This window comes from Symphodus melops, assembly GCF_947650265.1.
Source record: "Symphodus melops genome assembly, chromosome: 13".
Lineage (NCBI taxonomy): Eukaryota > Metazoa > Chordata > Actinopteri > Labriformes > Labridae > Symphodus > Symphodus melops.
The window spans coordinates 4,120,878-4,141,288 of NC_136703.1; the positions used below are offsets into that span (position 1 = coordinate 4,120,878).

General features: G+C 38.7%; 2 protein-coding genes across 8 annotated transcripts in view; one reads left to right on the forward strand and one right to left on the reverse strand.

Annotated features, from left to right (window-relative positions):
• Positions 1-4,716, reverse strand: part of LOC306834543 (uncharacterized protein) — a 164,371-nt gene extending 159,655 nt beyond the window's left edge. Inside the window, exons 1-5 of one of the 7 annotated variants that reach the window (XR_013780506.1) lie at positions 4,580-4,716; positions 2,960-3,503; positions 2,654-2,720; positions 2,467-2,551; positions 2,166-2,278 (exon numbers count right to left, since the gene is read on the reverse strand). Coding sequence is in view for 2 of the 7 variants with exons in the window: in XM_079360523.1 (XP_079216649.1) it covers positions 2,185-2,278; positions 2,654-2,720; positions 2,960-3,503 (705 nt within the window). In the remaining 5 variants the exon portion in view is untranslated. Of the gene's footprint in view, positions 1-2,165; positions 2,552-2,653; positions 2,721-2,959; positions 3,504-4,579 lie in introns of those variants that run through there. The other 6 variants (XR_013780507.1, XR_013780503.1, XR_013780504.1 and 3 more) reach the window with 6 other exon arrangements.
• Positions 4,717-8,314: 3,598 nt separating this feature from the next.
• On the forward strand, positions 8,315-20,032 carry mapk13 (mitogen-activated protein kinase 13). The gene is made up of 12 exons (XM_079358668.1): positions 8,315-8,557; positions 11,358-11,487; positions 11,648-11,706; positions 12,841-12,946; positions 13,404-13,433; positions 15,091-15,138; positions 15,907-16,021; positions 16,583-16,654; positions 17,085-17,164; positions 18,001-18,079; positions 18,525-18,698; positions 19,055-20,032. The coding sequence occupies exons 1-12, from the start codon at positions 8,445-8,447 to the stop codon at positions 19,138-19,140; spliced, it is 1,092 nt and encodes a 363-aa protein (XP_079214794.1). The 5' UTR covers positions 8,315-8,444; the 3' UTR covers positions 19,141-20,032.
• Positions 20,033-20,411: the final 379 nt, after the last annotated feature.

Consider the following 20,411-nt stretch of genomic DNA (forward strand, 5'->3'; position numbering starts at 1 on the left):
GGTTACTGATCTGATTAAATGGCCTGAATGCTCCGTTCACATCTTTTAACTCTCTGCTAGGTGCTAGCTCCATCTTGTGGGCTGCTTTGAGATTCTTCTCTGGACAGTTATGAGCTGCAGTCTTTTAGCTGCAACATGCCTGTGATGGGGTTTTTTTCCTCCCACATTTGTAGCTTTAATTCCCAGTGCTAAACTGAGCTAAAATGGGACAGGGAGATGTGCTTGCCATAAAGGATCAGGAGCAGCTGATGCCATCTGCAATCTGCCACGTCGTGTAAAAGTGCTTTTCAAAACAAGCTTAAAGCTTAAAGCATATGTGGCTGGCTTAGCAGGCTTTAAGACCATATGATGTCGTGTTTTTAAAAAATGGGATCAACATTTGATTGTTGAAGTGTAGCATAAATCCACATAAATGGAGATGATGATGCAGTTTGCAGGTATAATAAATAAACAATTACTGTTTGCCTTATAACAAATGTGCATTAGCATAACACCATTTAACTTAATCCGTCTGCTCTATTTGACACAAAGACATGGTATGAATATCATTGGCTTAAAGTCTAAGCTATTATGTTCCCATAAACAAATCCTACATTCCTTCTCGCAATAGCCAACTTGTAAATTGCACATCTGCACATCTAGAAGTTCATCAAAATCTTTTGTATTCTGTGTCTCAAATCCCCCCAAATATATCTCTGAAAGCTGGCATTTCACTGACATTTACCCAGACAGTGATAGACGCCCGGCTCAAGCGGTTGATGAAAACTATTTCTGGAAACGACCCAGCAAGATTGACAAAATGCAAATAAAAAGCAAAGAGCAAATGGATTTATGATCAATATTGGCAACGGCAGATGGAAAGCAGATGTCTGTCAAATGGGATTTCTCAATTTTGAATGATGCAGTTTTATAGAACAATACAAAGCATTCAGACTTAAGCATAATGTGCATCTACGGTAGATTGAATTCAATACATCAAATACATACATCCCAAATTCCACAGGACAGAGGGGCAGATCGCGTGCCAGAAAATACAGAAAACTTTTTATGCCTTTGTTCAAGGTGAACAATAAGGAGACAAAACTTTGAGCACGTTTGGTTCATTTTACAGTTAGTCTATTAAATGAAGTCTGTGCCAGCCGCTAAATTGTCCTTTGAAGATTGGCTGCAGTCATTAATGAATTATTCTTTTAAATGTTACTTTACAGGAGCGAGCCCATCGTAAACCACATGCACCGAGGTTATTTTGTGACACCGGGCTCATATAAAGTGTTTTATGAACTGAAATGCATCAGAGACCTCTTCGGATCAGGCCTCAGAGAGTCCTTTTCTGTTTCCGTTTTTTTGCAGGTATTTAATGGTCTCAAGGTGCATGGTTCGATTGTATAGTCCAAGGACATTTATTTATGACTGAATTTATCATACCCTCTTAAAGACTGGTAACATGGAAAATGTATTATATGCAACCTCATAGCCTCCATTTTCTCATAACCCTGGAAAATATTGCTTATAAACTTTTCAATAATATATCATGCAATGAAGGTCTGAAGTTGTTGTTAATATGTATGATGTAAATGAAACCCTCTCAGCATTTCTGAGATGTTGAATTCATTAGGCATTAGGTTGCCAACAGTTTTTCCTTAGAGCCCTTTTTAATATCTGAAAGTACAAGTTTATTAAAATGTTATAGTTGGTTGTTTTAGATTTATATAGAAAATAGCAAATGTGTTTCATAGGTCTACGTATGCCATGCACATTTATGCATATTATTATTTGTCTTTTCCTGAACGCTCATGCTTTTGTTGTTTTTTGTTTTTATTATACTTTTTGTACTTATATTCCTCATGGAAAACTGTACAAATAAATTACTACTATTAATACCACACGCTCCCTTTAAAAGACCTGTTGTCATCAGGGCAGGTGAGCTGCAGAGACAGTGGCAAACAACAACACACAGTGTGTGTTGCTTAGTGACGGACACTATTAGAGGGACCTTAACACAGTTTACAGTTTAGCTAGAAGTTGGAATGTAAAACCAGAATTAAACGGGGAGGCTCCAAAGTAATCTGAATGTTCTGATGACGAGAGGGTCAAGTCCGTCTCAGACAATCATGAGTGCTTTAATTGTAATAGTATAATGTGTACATTGTGTCCTGGACAAAACTTTTTTTTGATTTTCAAATCTTATATTGTTAACCATATAAGGTTAAATGATAGAGAGATAGAAAGTGCAGGCAGGCAGGCAGGCAGGCAGGTTGGTTCTCTTGACTTTGGTTCACTGTAGAGAAGCAAACAGAATCTTTTCAGAACACCTATTCTCCACTGTACTCTCCTTCCACAGCTTCACAGATGCTCTATTTTCTCTTCGCTCCTCTCCTCGTCTCTCCCTGAAACACAAATAGAAGTCCAGACATGTAATGCTTAACAATCAGGTGAATGAATGTGAATTTTGGCCATCATTTTTACCTTTTTCATTAAGAGTGCAAACATATTGCCCTCCCACCTCCCTTCTTCTCCTCCCACCTTCTCTCCTCTTTGGGTCCTCTTCTGTCTGTTTGAGACAAATTGCAAACTTGAATTAAAAAAAATTCAAACTTCAGGAGAACTGCACTCAATGCATAAAACAAATGTAATTATAGATAAATAGACCTACCATTCTTGAGAGATTTCATGCTTAATATCTTCCTCCTCCTCCTCCTCTCCTCCTCCTCCTGTTTGCTCTAGGAGACAAATGAAAGGCAAAATAGCGAAGTGAACACTTCATGAACTCAAAAACAGATGGCGAGATAAATGCACTGTTTAACATGCATCTCATGTCATTACAGTTTCGAAATACCTTTGTATTAGAGAGTGCAAACTTATTTTTATATATAAGAGGCTTTATATCTGCAAAGAAAAAACAAGAAAACAAACATTTAATTTTGAGCTGAAGACCTGAAGCGTTTATCTGGAGACTCACCTGAGGGAACAGTCTGACTCTCTCTCCACCAGCTGTTGAACCACTGTTGCCTCCTCTCCATGCACCGACTCAGGTTTCTCGACCACTCCGGCTCAGGGACGTCCCACAAAGGCCGAGGCTCACTGGGACCTGCGGACACAGGAGAAGAAGGTTTAGCAGGCTCTGTGGGTGTGACAGGAGAGTCAGCAGGTCCAGTTGCATCATTCACTGGCTTCTGGGGGCCTGCGCCTGAAGACTCCCTGTGCACAACAGTGGCATGAGGAGGGAACTCCCTGGGTGCCTGAGGTTGGCTGGGGGAGATGGAGGGGACAGAAGGGGAGGATTGAGAGGACGAGCTATGAGAGGAGAGGGAAGGGGTGGGAGAAGAAAGAGGACTTAAGGTGGAGGCTGGAGAAAGGGCTCGAGAGAAGGAAGAGTGAGAGGATAAGAAGGAGGCAGGGAGCGGGGCCGGTGCCAGGATCATGCAGATGATGAATCTCGGGACGCCAGGCTGGTTCGGGGTCGGCATCAGGACGTATGTGCAGGTCCAGCGTCGATCCATCATCTAAAGATCAAAAAGAATAACAACCCTCACATCACAGCTCATCGTCATACATAAAACAAACTTTATACTGACTTTATTGAAAAGACTATTATAGATTATTTGTGTTAAATTCAGAGCAATGTTTGCTCAGTTAGAGTAAATATCATGGATTGGATTTGAAACCAGCAAAAACAGAACTTGCACTAAGTGTCTCAGGTCAACATTTGCTTCACTGTGTTATTATCCAAACATACTGTGTGTACTGTGAAGCTGGTACAATGTTACAGCACACATGGACATTGTTGTTTGCTTATAATCACTTCACACAATAGCAATAACAGAGTGAACTAAATAGTGTAGCAGAAAAGAAAATACAGTTTACATTTTCTCACTACGTAAAAGGCAAACAGAATCAGAATGTCACATCCTCATTAAATAAATAAATAATAATAATAATAAAACATGTTCAGTTGTCAAAGTCAGGCCTACATCTAATCAATACATCCGATTTGAGGTCGTATCATTTCAGGGAGAGAGTGCAGCCAAATTAAATGTCAAGTGTGTTATTTTCAACTGAATTTCTCAGCAATAACACTTTCATTCATTTTCAGCATGTTCCTCTGCTGTCTCGTTCACTGTACAACTTATATTATGAGCCACATTTAATATATGAAATAGTGTTGTAATGCTTTTCTTTTTTTGCTTTTTACTACTAATACATGAAACAAAAATATAAAATAATAATAATAACAATTAATGAATTGAATGTAAACAACTTCAGACCAAAGTTTAAAACGACATTCGTTGCTAGGTCAGGTAAAGTTAATCACTGTTTTTATTTAAAGCAGACCCGCTATAGTAGCATTAATGGTGGACTTGTTGTGGAGAGACAAAAACAAAATAAATAAAATTAATTAATAATAATAATAAAAGAAATTAAGAAACCATATTTTGGTTTCCTTAACAGTCAGATATCACACCTATTTGAAACACACAAAAACTAAAAATATAAAGTGTAATCTAATATTATTTTCACATGTGATTTTAGGTTTTCTTCAGAGCAAAATAGCAGGTATTAAAAAGTAGCTAAATCTTACTTTGTCGATGTAAAATCAGTGGTTTGGTCAGGAAAGGTCGTCAGTGAAGGTCAAGGTGGTTAAATCATCATTTGAGCTTCTTTTTGCAAGAAAATGTTCACTTTGAGGCAGCAAGAAAAATCTATGTGCTTTTCAGAGTGCTCGAGGATTTGTGAGTTTAAATAAAATTAATTTCGAAATAATGCACCTGGAGACAAAAACAATTAAAAATAATTCTAATTTAAGAAGCCCACAGAAGAAGTTCACATGATGACTTCTTCTTACCTGTTCACAGGTGCACACATTGTTTCCCCATGTTTTAAACAAAAACAACATAAAAGGATCCTTTTAAATATAGTGGCCATGCACAATTATGAGGATTAGTTATATTGGTATAATACTAAATAACTGCAGTAGAAACTGCATAATACTTATTTGAGGGGAAATGTTATTTACATTAAGAGGATATCAGAAAATTAAGTAAGAACCAAAGGTATTTTTTGATAAATATCAATGTAATAGACATATCCTATGTATACCTTTTTCTTTCACTGACTTGTTGTTGGTCGTGTGACTGTGAAAACATCCAGGAACTCCATTGTTGTTTGCAGCCCCTCCTGTTCTTCTTCTTCTTCTTTTGTGTTAATATTTAACTAACTGCTTAAGGAAAGAGACTTGAAGATGACAACCATTGCATCGACTGTGAGTCAACATTAACAAGGAGTGTTGCATTAGGGCTGTCAGAATAACGCGTTGATTAATAATAAATAATTACAGAAAAATGGAATTCAGTGTAACCTTATTATACCATATGCAATAACAATGGCAATGATTTATCACAAATAGCCTGTAATTAAGTACAATGATTTCAAATGCGCAGTTGCCTACCTGTTGATGAGTGGAATCTCTGTCCAGATTTGGAAGAGCCTCAAACTAGTTTGGTTTAAGTTCCTGAAGTAGTTTAACTTATGTCAAGTCTGATTGCAAAGCAAGGAAATGGAAAGTTTTTTAGGTCAGATGTTTTGACCTCATGTGTTCCTGATTGACATTGAATTGTATTTATGCATGTGTGTAAGTATGCTGCTATTTGATTAGTTGAATAAACTAATGGGCTTATTTCTACAAAAACAATAATTGAAGTGGAAAAGCATCTTTGGGTAGCTCAGTCTGTAGGGACTTGGGTTGGGAACCGGAGGGTCGCCAGTTCAAGTCCCGACACGGACCAAGTCCGGATACTGGTCTGGTAGCTTCACTTCCTGAGCACTGCTGAGGTGCCCCTGAGCAAGGCATCGAACCCCAAAAAACTGCTCTGGAGAGCTTGCTGTGGACAGCCCCCTCACTCTGAGACCACTCCATTAATGCATGCCACTAGAAACCTGTTTGAGCATGAGTGTTTATCTCGGCCTGTGTGTGTGTTCATTAGACAGAGTGTAAACCGAATTTCCCCTTGTGGGAAGTCAGTCATCTCTCAAAGAAGGCCAGCTCCTGCCACATGTCCAATGTGTGCTTGTGCAAGGCACTTAAACCCATGTGGCTCCTCCTGCTCTGTCGACGGTTTGTGAATGTGTATGAATCTGATCATATGGTCACTTTATATAGCAGCCTCTGCCATCAGTGTGTGAATATGTATGTGTGACCTGCTGAGTAAAAGCGCTTTGAGTATCAAGAAGAGAAAAGCACTATACAAGCTCAAGTCCTTGCCATTAACAATTTACCTCCATCAGGCTAGACTACTCCTACTTTGCTCCTACTGGACTCAGCGGAAATGTATTAGGACAAGATTGCATAACTCCAGTATAGGTGGGAGGTTTCCTCTCCAAACCAGATTTGCCCACAGGATGGAAAGTGAGTTTTGAAAGGTGAAAAGTTAAGCAGCCGGCAAAACAATGGCTGAGTCACAGGTATTGATTCACAACCTTTCCATCCTACACAGATGTATTATTGTCCTCCAGCAGTAAAAATGAAAAATCATCTTGCACATTAAAAGAATAGTCATCTCTTTCTTCATCCCTTTTTCTCTTTAAATTCCTCAAACATATGATACAACACCTTAACAGGTGGCATAGAGCTGACTTTAACGTGCTATAGATGCCTTTTTTATTTTAGACTCAAACACGAAAACTTCTCTTTATTTCACCCATGACCCCAAGCAGCCTCTCAACCACATCTGGTCTAACTAAATATTAAATACCTGGATTATTATACTCGCTTACTTTTTTTCTATTCTTTCAGATTCAAAATAAATGAATTTGACCTGAAGCAAAATATTTCTTTGTGGCATTCATACCTTCACTGAAAGTAGAAAATCTGAAAACTTCTCACCTGATGCCCCTATAGCTCCACAAATACATTCACATATTACTTTCATTTTCGAAAAACAAGTAAAGTCAGTATATATATTTAAGTAGTCTGTGTTTGCTGTAATAGGATAGCCACGGATGGGTGTGAAATTCACACGGTCAGTCTTTATTGGACTGCCAAGAGGGTAGCTGCATGCAGGTTAAGTACATTTTTAATGTTGGTGTCGATGTTCATCCTTTCGGAGAGAAGCATTTCCTTAAAGCTACAGTTCAGTGAAATATTTTAAGTAAAAAAAACATTCATGCATTATCTGTAAGAGGTATTGTCAGAATAAAGGGGGTTTTAATCTTGGGAAATCTATTCATTTGGATTTACTGTAGATTTGTCTACAAAGTCACCTGGTTTAATGAACATGTTTTATAGATGTTAGAGTGAATGTTCTCCTCTACGCTGCTGTGATTCACAAACTCATGGGAATGTACAGTAATTATTCATGACAAGTAACACCTCCTATGTGTGGGTGGGAGCTAACCAAGTCATATTGACATGTTTCAGCAAGCAAGAAAGCCCTCTGATTTCTCCCTCTTGATTTGTGCTCACATCTTCTGGTTGTTTTCCACACGGCGACTTAACCTTTTTCATGGAAATGCTGAAACACTTCAACATAAGAACATAACAAGAGGCTTCACGTAAAACCCAAAGCTGTATAACATATTAACCACATAGTAGACCGACTCTAGCTCACTGACATCATAACACTCTGTAAACGAGTCAAGGCAGCTATATTAGACCGGAACATTAGTGATTTTTCCTTCAAAATAAAATAAAATTCAAAGTGGAAAATACATCTCTGTTTAGCCTTAAAATTACCTTTAAATGAGAGGTCAATATATTTTGACGAAAAAAAAAAAAAAATAAACATCACAGACAAAGTTATGATTGCTGAATATTTTTACAGATGAAATTTATCTTTTGCATAACACTTTAAACATCATATTTAACAATAAAAAAGAAAAGTTCCTTTTACGTGTATCAAGATTCAGGTATGATACATTTGATTATTAAAAAGAAAGCAGGCTGGTGTTTTTGTTAAAACGGACTAGGCCTATCTACAAGACAATTCAAAGATCCGATGTACTGCAAAAACAACACAAACCAATAGTTCCTTACAGTAGCTTCAAATAGAGAAAAAAGAAGGACAAAAATAAATTTAGTTTTTACAGTCTGCCTCTCACATACTTGGTCAATATTTATAGGTTTTGCATAGCATATTCCTAATTCTCTCATTTTATTGTAAATATGTATTTCCTCATTATACATGCCCCTCTAAATTGAATAGGTAATTAAGTGTATAATTAAGTGTATAATAACGTTTAATTGAATTGAACAGTCAACGATGCAGTCATTTGGTTGCCTGTTTCTGCTCCTACAGATGAACTGCGCATTATTTTGAAGAGCCACGCCGGAAGTAACTTACTCAGCACATTGCGTTAAACTTTGCGCAGTGTTTTGCTTCACCTCCTGAACAAGTGACAGTCGTACTGGGGGGAGAAGTTGTCTCTAGTTTCGCCGTCTCCTCTTCGTCATGCAGTCTCAGGGATGTTTCTCCCGAGAGGAAATCAACAACACGGTGTGGGAAGTCCCGGAGAAATACACCCGGCTCAAACAGATAGGCACCGGGGCGTACGGCTCCGTGTGGTGAGTGACGTGACGTTTATGCATGAAGTGTGTTATGTCGTAGTAGAGACTGAAGTGTGTGTGAATGCTGCTCAGTCTCAGCCCTGCACTCATATATGTTAGCTGGCTGCACACAGTCTGTGGTGGGCCTGGGCTACATCAACACGGTTACAGAGGACACACACACACACACACACACCCACACCCACACACACACACACACACACACACACACACACACCCACACCCACCCACACACACACACACACACACACACACACACACACACACACACACACACACACACGTATGTTAACAAGTTAATAACATCTGGCACCTGTCTGGCATCATGTCTTATGGCGAGCACTCTAAAGCTCATTACACTAACATGTGTTTACCTGTCTAATAAAAGAGGGGCTCATACGTTGTACACATGTCAAATTAGTAACAAGAGAGAGACTTATAAATGTGTTTCTGGGATCAAAAGATCAAAATAAATCAAAGATAGATCAAAACTTTATTAGAATTTATGTGTTGCTGTTGTAACATTCAAATGTGTGTTTTTGTTAATATTAGATGTGTCCTCCAAATAAAATATAATAATTCACCAAATTCAGCAGGTTTGGTGATACACACGTTGCGTTTGTCATATATGACATGAAATGACAATGTATATATATATATATATATATATATATATATATATATATATATATATATATATTAAGCTATTGATACAATAAGGAGACAGAAGGCTGCTGTCAGCGTCCATGGTGAGACTGTACAAAGTTACAAACAATCAAGGCCAACAATCAATCAATCAATTAGGATGATGGATCCAGGTTCCCAGAACAGAACCCCATACCAGAGAGTGTTTTATGTCACATTTACGGTTTTATGTATTGATGTAAATAAGAAATTATGTTTTAAAATGTAGTTTGTGCTTCTGATTTATTCTTACTTCCTTTTAAATTGAGATAATAATGATAACAAATTTAGTCTGGAATACATCAGACACTCCTAAAACTGCAATAAGTGTCTTTTTTTTTTTGTCATTACGTAAATTGAACTCCTCATGTCATAAACCAATTAGGTTGCCGAAAATAATTGGGTACATTACCTTCTTCCCCTGCAGTCTCACAGTGCTTTCATCTCATGTCTGTGGGAGACCACATGCACTTACGTCAATTACTGTAGACTTCAATTTGTGCCTCCATTTCTTTCTCACACTGCAGGAAAATTGTTTTACATTTAAGTATCCTGCGATTTCACATAAATTGTTTAAATTATTACGGCTTTAGATCGGCATTGCACAGAACACTGGATGATGCTGTCTGAATATTCACAATGTTTTATGTGGAAAAACTAGTTGCTGCAAAGAGGCAACCTCAGGTGTTGAAAAAATGAAGTCAGTGGAGAAGTGCAAAAAAACCTGCCGTTCTTTTACTGTCCACTTGAGGCCGGCGTGAATAACCCTATATATAACACCCATATTAAAATGCTCATTTTTACAGCAGAAAGAAACGTTTAGAGCACTGTTCAAAATGTGTGTTTTTTTTGTCTTAATCAGGTAATTTTATGCATATTTAGGGCGTGGCAGTTCTGACTGACAAGCAGACGCGTTTAGCACTTTGCCAGGAGGCTGAAGGCCTGTCTCAGCTCAAACTATTCCTGCCTCTATGTTGACCAAAAGTTAGTTTAATGTTTCCAATATGGCAACTGCCTTCAAAAGTCTGCCAATGGGTGATGTCTCTGAGACGTCGCCCATGGTACATCTATGTTTTATACGGTATAAAGTCACGGCATGATATCTGGTTTACGTGTCAGGCCAAACCAAATGTCATCTTAAAAGTTGAAAAATATTTATTGCAATTTCCCAGAGACCAAATCGACTTCTTCAGATTCCTTCTTTTGTTGAATAAAGTGTCTTTATCGACTCTCCTGCGTGACATTCAGGCTTAGAAAAAAAAACCCAACACTGGAATTGTTGTAGAGTACAAATGAAAATTCAAAGGGCCCTCTGGGGGGTAGAAAAAACGTATCTGAGAGTCAAAGTGGTTTAACATCCATCATCTTTGGTCTTTGGCCTCTGTTGTCAGAGCTGTACTTATTAGCATGCTAAACGTGGTCACTGGGGTTTTAAGCTTCATGGTGTGGGAGTTCTGGTCTATTAAAGCTTAAAAAGTCTGGCCTTTACAAAAAGCATCTTCTAATGAACTGGGGTCAGCCCACCAACATTATCTCTAATGATTGCACTGAAAAATCGTCTTGTGGGAAATAAACCAAATCTTCAGCTACAGTCTGTATGTGTGAGATTTACTGCTTTCACATATGTACCATTGATGAGCTGCTTTGTGTTTTATTGACTGTGATATTCTACATTAAGGCCTCCGAATTCTTCACAGCATTATTCACAAGTGATGTGTGTAATGCGTGTTGGTGGATGTGGCTTCAAATAGCCTAACAAGCTGGTCCTCCTACGGTTTGATGCCCTGCAGATCACTGCAGACATGCACACCACGAGTTGCCAAACATTAACATGTTGATGCTCAATAAACCCCACACACACACACGCACACACACACGCACACATACAGAATCAGAGAATGAGTGTCACGTACAGTACAACCTTAATCTGACGGAGTCTGTGTTTTTGATTTGAAAACTTCTACGTGAGAGTGAAACCTCAAAATAGGCCCCCCTTGTTGTTTCCCCACCGCTCTGACTACGAAACAGTGAAATCATAGTGAAACTTTGAAGGCGCATGCAGCCTCAGAGTGCAATGCTAATGTCTTCTTGTTTTTTCCATTATTCACCACAGCTCAGCAATAATTGAAAAGACTAAAGAGAAAGTGGCCATTAAGAAGCTCCACAGGCCCTTCCAGTCTGAGATCTTTGCTAAGAGGGCCTACCGAGAGCTCCGACTGCTCAAACACATGAAGCATGAAAATGTGAGTAGCTTATTCAACCAAAACATTTCCTGCTTCCTCCATCGGACTGCTTTTTTTGTGTGCACCTTTTAGCCTTGAAATAGCACAGTAATCTTGCTTTTAAAATATGCTGGAAATACTTGCCCTTCACGTCTGCTCTCATGTCTCTGTGTCCTTCTAGGTGATAGGACTTCTTGACGTGTTTACAGCTGCTACAAGCCTCGACGACATGCAGGACTTGTGAGTATTTAATTCATCCTCAGGTCGAGTCGGGAAGCCCCTCGGATGTTTTGCAGGTTTGGTTTTCACCGGTAGAAATCCCTACAGGATGGCAGAACCTTTGAGATAATAGATTTAGGGACAGACAGAAGAAAGAGAGAAAAATGTGTGTAGCCGAAATTCTTTTTTCGCTCTAATGACAGAGGCTTATCTGTTGATTTGGTTTAATATGTGTAGTTATGTCTAATATGCCATATGGACACAAATAATGGGCAAAAGTTACCCTTCTTATGGGTAACTTTTTTTAACCAAAAAAAAGTGTTGATTCGTGAAATAAAGTCCTACTGTCATGTCACACACCAGTGTATGAGACCATCCTAACTATTACACCCATGTGTGAACGCTGAACATGTACGCAGTCTGAAATAATGAACACAAGCCCCACTGCTCTGTCAGCGCTTTCCACCAAGTAGGCACTACCATCCTGCCTTAAAGGTATTACAGAGGTAAGCTACTGGCTAAGCTCTTTTCTGGCATTTCAATTTATCAAAAGTAGCTGGTTGAGAAACCAAAATGTTCCACAGAAGGTCGAAGTAAACAGACTAGACTAGTATACAGTATGATTGCATGCTAAAGCGTCAGGCTCATATTCAAATCTTCTTCCTATATGTTTGACATACATGGTATTTAACTTTGGTAGACTGTGCTCTCAAAGGCAGACATTAAATATTATTAGAGACTAATATGTACAAGACTAAATAAGATAATAGTGAGTAGTGCAAAAGGATGATGAAGTAAACACAAGGTATTTATCTTTTACATTATTTACATCGTAGAGTAGATGATTATGTAAATGAAATCATATTAAAACATATATTGAAGGTGGTATAAACATGAGCGCTACATGAACATTGAAAAGCACTCTAAGCTCCTTAATGAAAGTATGAATAGATGGATCATTAGAGCACTGTCAGGGGGAGGAACGTAACAGCAGACAGCAAAGGAAAGCTTTTCTTCAGGCAGGAGCTTAAACAGTGTCTGGACAGTTTTCATATCGCTAATTAGACAGTCCATCACCTTCCATTTATTCTCTTGTTGCTCCCTCTGCCTCTCTCTCTCTCTCTCTCTCTCTCTCTCTCTCTCTCTGTATCTCAGCTACCTGGTGATGCCTTACTTGTTTACTGACCTGTCGAAGGTGCGGGGACATCTCTCCGAGGACAAAGTCCAGTTTCTCGTCTACCAGATGCTCTGTGGACTCAGAGTGAGCTTTTCATCTTTCCCAAACTCCCGATTTTGTTTATCAAGCAAAAGGAGAAGTGTTCTGATGTACAGCTATAAATCCTAAACACCTTCCAAGATCAATTCCAAATAATTGTTCAATTAACTCCAGTCTGAATTACACTGTAGTATTATATCAGGTTCAATGAACAGCTTATGTAATGAAGGAAGCTTTTAACAGGCCTAAAAACTGATCTTACACAAACTTGTGATGGATTTTATGTAACTAGAAATGAAAAGAGTCACTTAAACTTGTGATAAATCACTGTATTACAAGTATAAAAAAAGAGGTTGGGCACCTCCTATTTGTTTATTTTGAGCACATCTGTAATTTCCCGACAACCATGATAAGATCATAATGTCAAGATATAATTAAAGAAAATATTAAATCCAGGACATATACTGTACACCAATAAATCTCTGTTTCTCTCTCTGTGCAGTACATCCACAAGGCTGGAATCATCCACAGGGTAAGAGCAAGTCAATTACATAACATCTGAAGAGAAGGCAGTGATTCCAAAAAGTGGCAAAGTGGGTTCCTTTAATGCGTCAAAGGGGGCGGGGCAAACAATGCACATTGTTCTGCTCTTCTATAAATCCCTACCAAATATCACAGCTACTAAAACAAAGACAGGAAGTTATGGCGAGCCATAACTTTCCCCCTCGGCTTCACCGATACAACGGTGTATACACTCACGACCAACCTGTGTGAGAGAGGCGTTTCTCTGCACTCGCCTCAATCAACACCAAATACAGATGAAAGCTAGATATTGAAAATGAAATGAGAGTGTCAGTCTCACAGCTGCACCCCAGACTGGAAAAGATCTGGAGCACAAAACACGCCCGCACTAGTCATCAAAGGAATAGCAGGGCTAAAAGTATAAATCCTAAAAGAAGATTTTCTGGTCTCACACCTTTTTTTTTCTTTTTTTCTCTTTTTTTTTATCTTCAGGGTCAGGTTTAAGAAAATTTTGTTTGAAGATATGACTGTGAACATTTTCATGTTTCATGATGCAGAAAAACTTTTAACTGACCTGGAAAAAGCTGCTTGTTCGTTTGTTGTCAAACACTGACTTTGCTTTTCTGTACTTTTTGAAGACAATGTTTAAGACTTAGACTTAGACTTAGACTGAACTTTATTGATCCTTTTGGGATGACTCCCTCAAGGAAATTTAGGTTCCAGCAGCATATACAATAAAAATAAAAATAAAAATGTAGCAGGTAACAATATAAAGAATAATATAGCATAGATAATATAACACTCTTCCGTGTTTAAGATCACTTATAAAAATATTGAAGTTTGACAGTGACTGACAGTGTGTCATGTGGATATTAATATATACCAGTGTGTTGATGTGTATAGGGAGAAGTGGGTGGGTTCAAAGCGAGGTCACTGACTTAATGAAAAAAGCTCAATAATGGGTCCATTGTCTCTTTCTTGATGAAGAAACCTTCACAGATCACTAGTGAGACACACTTTTTTTGTATGCAGTAGTGTGTACCACACATTTGTCTGACTCAGATATACTCATGCACTTCTTCCTGCACTGCAGAAGTCCATGGGAATGTTGATATAATTTGTCATTGTTATTGAGTCAGATCAAACTCTGCCCTAACAGGTAGGTTGAGTTTACTCCTCTCTGATTTCCCAAAGCATGTCTCGAGATGTCTGACTACACCCTTCAGCACAGGGCCTAGACGTGGAAGAGTGTGTGTGTGTGTGTGTGTGTGTGTGTGTGTGTGTGTGTGTGTTTAGCCTGTTAAAAACATGCTCATTCTGCTTCAGTCCTCTCTTTAAGTGTTATCCAGCTTTTGCTCTCGTAATTCCAAACAAAGTCAAGTTGTTATCAACACACAGTGCCCCTCTTATCCCTCGTTATGTCACTGTATTTTAATGAACGAGTGAAGAAAAGCTGCAGCGAGTCTCATGGTGAGCAAATCGTTGAGTTACAGCATTCAGTAGAAGTAGTAACCTTAGAGCTGAGCCATGTGTGGCTACAGGAAGTACTCGCACTAAAGCCCTTCTCAGACCCTGATTTCATTGATGTACAGACCCTGTAATTTGTTGTTAATCACTATGTGCAATAAATACTGTAACCATCACTCAGCTCATTTTGTCTTTTACAGGATCTTAAGCCGGGAAACTTGGCTGTGAACCAAGACTGTGAACTGAAGGTTTGTACATTTAAGGATTACACAAGAAAAACAATTTGATGCTGTATTAAAAAAAACATTTGAATTCTGTAGGTACAGGAACATCTAATATATAGGAAACAGCACAGATGTACGTTAGTTATTCTGCAGCTCACACGCCCTGATGTAGAAGCATAATGTATGTGTTTGGATAAAGTATGAACATATCTTTTCATGAGGAAGATAGTGGCCAGTGATTGATTGGGACCAGGAACATTTCTGACAACCTGCACCTTCATTGTCTCCAGTTGCATGTTGACAATTGTCCCTCACAGGGGGGGTGAGGGGCTGTGTGGTGGTGGTGGGGGGTTGTTTGAGAAGTGAGCGTTACGAAATGTGAATAAAAAGGGGACAAACAACAGTGTCTGACCGTTTTTGCCTCTGTATCAGTGCTTCTTGCAGTTTTACGGCTTAACAGGGTCATTGAAAGAGCAGGGAAGAACACACTGACAAGCAGAAAACAACAAACTATGATGTGCATAAAGATCTCACCAGCCAATTGCTTGTCATAGGATATAAAGCTCATTCGCCCCTCCTACTGAAATCTTCCACTTCTTGTGGAAATATTTCTACGGGGCGGCTGGTGTGACTCCAGATAAACTAAATGTGCATCAGTGTCAGCATATGACAGATATTATTAGCCTTAGCGGCTCTATGGCAAATCTTTCCAATATTTTTCAAAGAAAGCCAGATAACAATACAGATGAGTGCTATATATTAATCATGTTCCAAATTATGCTTCCGTTTCAGATCCTTGACTTTGGGCTCGCTCGCAGCACAGACGCAGAGATGACAGGCTACGTGGTGACCCGTTGGTACAGGGCACCTGAGGTCATTCTGAACTGGATGCACTACACCCAAACAGGCAAGACATTCAAAGCTGTTACATATTCTTACTGCCATTGTTGGTGCTGTCCCTGTAACTTTGTTTGTTTGTTTGTCATCGACAAAAACATCCCAACTCCAGGTAAAGCCGCAGCTTGTCGGCTACATGCTGAGTCAGCAGTTTTTGTAATCCTCTCTTCTGTGCATGAAAAGCATTTAAAGTAGCATGGCTCTCATTGTGACTGTAAATCTTTTTCAACCTCAATCTGTAAGCGGCTGACACGGATGGGTCCGACAGCAGGGCGATAGTGATAGAGCTGTCACTGCAATGGACAGACTTTCCCAGGATTTATGTTTCTATAGGATGTTGTGCTTCTTCATTCTGCAAACAGCTTCAACAGAACCAAATGTAGCCCAACAGCCCTTTATGGGATAGTATTACTCATCAGATATTCCCCCAACAGAAACAGCACAACAGATCCTTCTCTGTCTCCTGTGTCATATAAATGTCACCTTCCCCATTTTTACTTCACTGAACTGAAAACTATTTGTATTCTGCTCATGTTTTCACTGATGTCTTTCTCTGTCTTGTTTATTCTAGTGGACATCTGGTCTGTGGGCTGCATCATGGCAGAAATGATCAACGGAAAAACCCTTTTCAAAGGCAAAGACTGTATCCTTTCATCCGTGTTAGACTTGTTACTTTTTCAGCCGGTGGAGTGCAAAAATAATGACGGCAATGCTCACGACTGAAACGGTAATATTATTAGAGCGTTGTAGTAATGAAGGTGGTTGAAAGTTGTTTGATTAAATTTGAACGGTTGTATGTTAAGAAATGACTGTTACTGAAGAAGAGCTTGGAACATGAAGGTCATTCATATATTTAGTGTGCAGCAAAGACTCATGTTACCCCAGGCTTCATACAATGCAGTTACTGCTGCTCTACTTTACTTACCTTTCTGCACACCTTTCTTTTTATCTACTGATGCACTTCACTAAATTATAATCCCTGTTGGTAACAGCTTTATGAAGTGGCGTTCAGGTTCCTTTCTATTCTGAGCCTTCAAGACAAAAATCCTTGATTGTTCCCCTTTTACTACCAGACATGGATCAGCTGACTCAGATCATGAAAGTGACAGGAGTACCTGGACCGGAGTTTATCCAGAAGCTGGACAGTCCAGAGGTAGGATCAGTAACAGTGTGTGTGTGTGTAAGTCATCCATATACATACATATATCCATGAAATAGAGAAGTTAGACTGAGATGATTTAAACTGACTGAACCGAGAGCTGAAGGTTACCAAATAATCAACAAGTTAAACATTTTAGAAAATGTGGTCAAAGAATATTCAGCTCTCCCTCCAACATGGAAGTGAAGATACTTAACATCTATCGGAACCGTTTAGAAAACAGTTAAAACAATCCCATGAGAATCACACAAACAGGCTGAAATCCCACGAGCAGCTGAGTGAGGCCTCAATGTTATCAGAAGACAGTTTTAAAGGCAATATGAAACTTGTCCTGAGGGGGGCACCAGAGGGAAAGTCAACAACAAAACATGAAGCAGGAAGATGTGTCAGATAAAGATTTGTAGACATGAGGGAAATACAAAGATGATTCTTTTCTACAGTTTACAGTAAGTAAGAGTTTCAACACGTTTACACTCAGTGTATCAAGTTCTTTCTACATTTCATCTTTTATTTCACAACCTAGAAACAAAGACTGATAAATCAACACATCTGAGGCCGTTTTCATTTTCTACACATGCACGTTACTAGGATTTATGCAAATCAAATGTTACATTACCTTTTAACATGCAAAGTCATTTAAATAAAGTTCTGTTATGGCTTTTTGGGAGCTGCTTTCCCCATTCTTTTTAAAGAGGATACATGGATTTTCGGACTTATCCTTGGTTGTCACATTAAATCGGAGGTTCAGTTGTGGTTTTAGCAGCTACCAAAGGGGGATGAAATAGGATTTTTGACCTTTAACAACAAGCGTCTTCTATCTGTCAAAACAGGCCAAAACGTATATAAAGGCTCTCCCTCGGTATCCCAGAAAGGACTTCTCCACATTGTTCCCAAGGTGCAGTGCAAAGGGTGAGTTCAGCCACAGCTCTCCTTCTATATTCAGTTGTTCCAGACATGTCCAATGTTTTATGTTGTCTACAGTTTTAGTAAAAGCAGAATTCTGGACTATCTGTGCTGCTGTGGACCAAATGTTTTATTTTATTTGCACATAGCGTTTATTTTGCTACCCTCTGAGACTCTTTGTTACATTTTTCATGAAAGCGTTTTTACTTGCTGCTCTAAAAAGTCTATGAGAGGAAGTCTAAATGAGGAAGGTCAAGTTGTGCATTTTATATAACTTTTAAAGTCAGCTTAAAGGTTTCTATTGAGTAGATACAAAAACATCAACCTTGCAGCCCTTTGGCTTTTTGGCTTTTTGTTCGTCATTGAGCACATCAGCTGATGTAAAAGTTTAAGGTTTATATGTTTGATCAAATTGTTGTGCTCTGTGCTCTGTGCCACGGACCGTTTGCAGGTATTGACCTGCTGGAGAAGATGCTCGTTCTGGACGGAGACGAGAGACTCACCGCTGAACTCGCTCTGGAACACCCGTATTTCGAGAGCCTGAGGGACCCAGAGGACTTCCCTGAGCCCAAACCGTACGACGACAGCCGTGACAATGCCACTTTAACCCTGGAGGAGTGGAAGCGTAAGTCAAACATATCAGGCAAACACTAGTGGAAGACATGCAGTGATGTAATCAACTCTGAATTATAAGATCAATAAAATCAAGAGAAACTGTGATGCAAACATTATCATGTTGCTTTTCAGATGGCTGCAAAGGAAGTTTTACTATTTTAATGGTTTACCATGTCGGCCATATTGGATGATTTACAATTACACAATCACTTTACTGCAGGGCTCCTGTTAATGATGTAGTGATTAATAATTCATGTTTAAATGCCATGCAATATGTGTCTCTAATAGCCTTGTGTTTAATGATGACTGGAGTGGTAGAAGTGCTGCACATGCAGAAAACAAATGGTTTTCCACTTTTGCTTACAGGGTTATGTTTCAGAGAGGTGAAAAGCTTTGTTCCATTCCCCCGAAGGGACTCCAAGAGGAAAAACACTCTGACTATGTCTCCCTGATCGGATGATGCCTGTCTTGTAACTGTAAAGCCAATAGTGCCCTTGTATATTACAACCATGAACTCGCTCTATCTCTTGTACCCTGGATTTATTTTGATTTTCAGCCAGTGTTCAGTGAAGTGGTTAAAAAACACTTTTTTATGTGCAATTGTCTCCTTAGATTAGATTGGCCTTCATGTTACAAACGGCATCCTTGTAGATGTTTGACACAATGTCACAGGGTTTACTGTAAGATTTACTGTAATTTCTTTTCTTTCTTTTTTTTTTCTTCAATTAAACAATGAGATAAGACATTTATGAAGTTTTTGTGTTTGCAGCTGAGTGTAAATGTTGCTGCCCAGCAACTTATTCCATTTCAGGCTTACATACTACAAATCTGAAATGGAAACTGCACCGTTGAATGTTTTTTTAGAAATCATTTAGGGCTAAAATTTTGGATTTGCCTCCCCATTGAAGCCCTCTAAACTTTAATAACCCAAAATATTACCACTGTCATCTGGAGCATTCAAACATTGCAGTGTACATGATGCAGAAATGAATTGTGTTTTCCCTTCTCACGTGGCCAAGTCATTTTCAAATATCAATAAATTGTAAACGTAAAAAATATCTGTCATACAGGATTCAAACCTGAGTTGCCAGTACAACACCATGCACAAAGACCAAACGCATTCATGAATATATAGAACATCCTCTGTAATAATCTTTGAATGCTTGGTATTTGTTTCGGTCTTTGCAAGAAATTAGTAGATATGCATGGTGTAAATGCTTATGTGAAACATTACAATATGCATTAATGAATGCATTCGGAAAAAAAAAATGAAATAGGTGAATGATACTGTGATGTATAACCAATAAATACTTCATATTTCATTGCACTGAAAAAGTGTCTTAATTTGGCTTGAGTTCTGTTTAACTCAATAAATTGATTGGTACTTTTGTATTTGAGTTTCAAAATATAAACGTTTGTATTTATACAGAAGCTGTGTTTATTCAATTTGTTAAATAAGTCATTATATTTGTCTCAGAGTTTCCTACACACTAAGAATGTGTGTGTGTGTGTGTGTGTGTGTGTGAGAATTCAAATCTAATAAAACATATTTTGAGCTTGCATGTGTGAACAGGTGTTCTGAGTACATGTGAAGACATGTGGCAGGTTTCCACTGAGGAGAAAACTATCTGGATGTTTTTTCACAATACTGATAGATTTAACTCCTCAAGATCAACACATGCCGTGATCTGACTGACCCCGTTAAGTAGCTTGCGCGCGAAAA

What these genes read in the sequence shown, in the direction of transcription:
- mapk13 (XM_079358668.1), top strand. Translation starts at nt 8,445, where the DNA reads ATGCAGTCTCAGGGATGTTTCTCCCGAGAGGAAATCAACAACACGGTG. An exon ending in CTCGACGACATGCAGGACTT is followed by an intron (nt 11,707 to 12,840) that starts GTGAGTATTTAA and finishes TCTGTATCTCAG; the next exon opens with CTACCTGGTGATGCCTTACT. An exon ending in AGAAGCTGGACAGTCCAGAG is followed by an intron (nt 17,165 to 18,000) that starts GTAGGATCAGTA and finishes CTGTCAAAACAG; the next exon opens with GCCAAAACGTATATAAAGGC.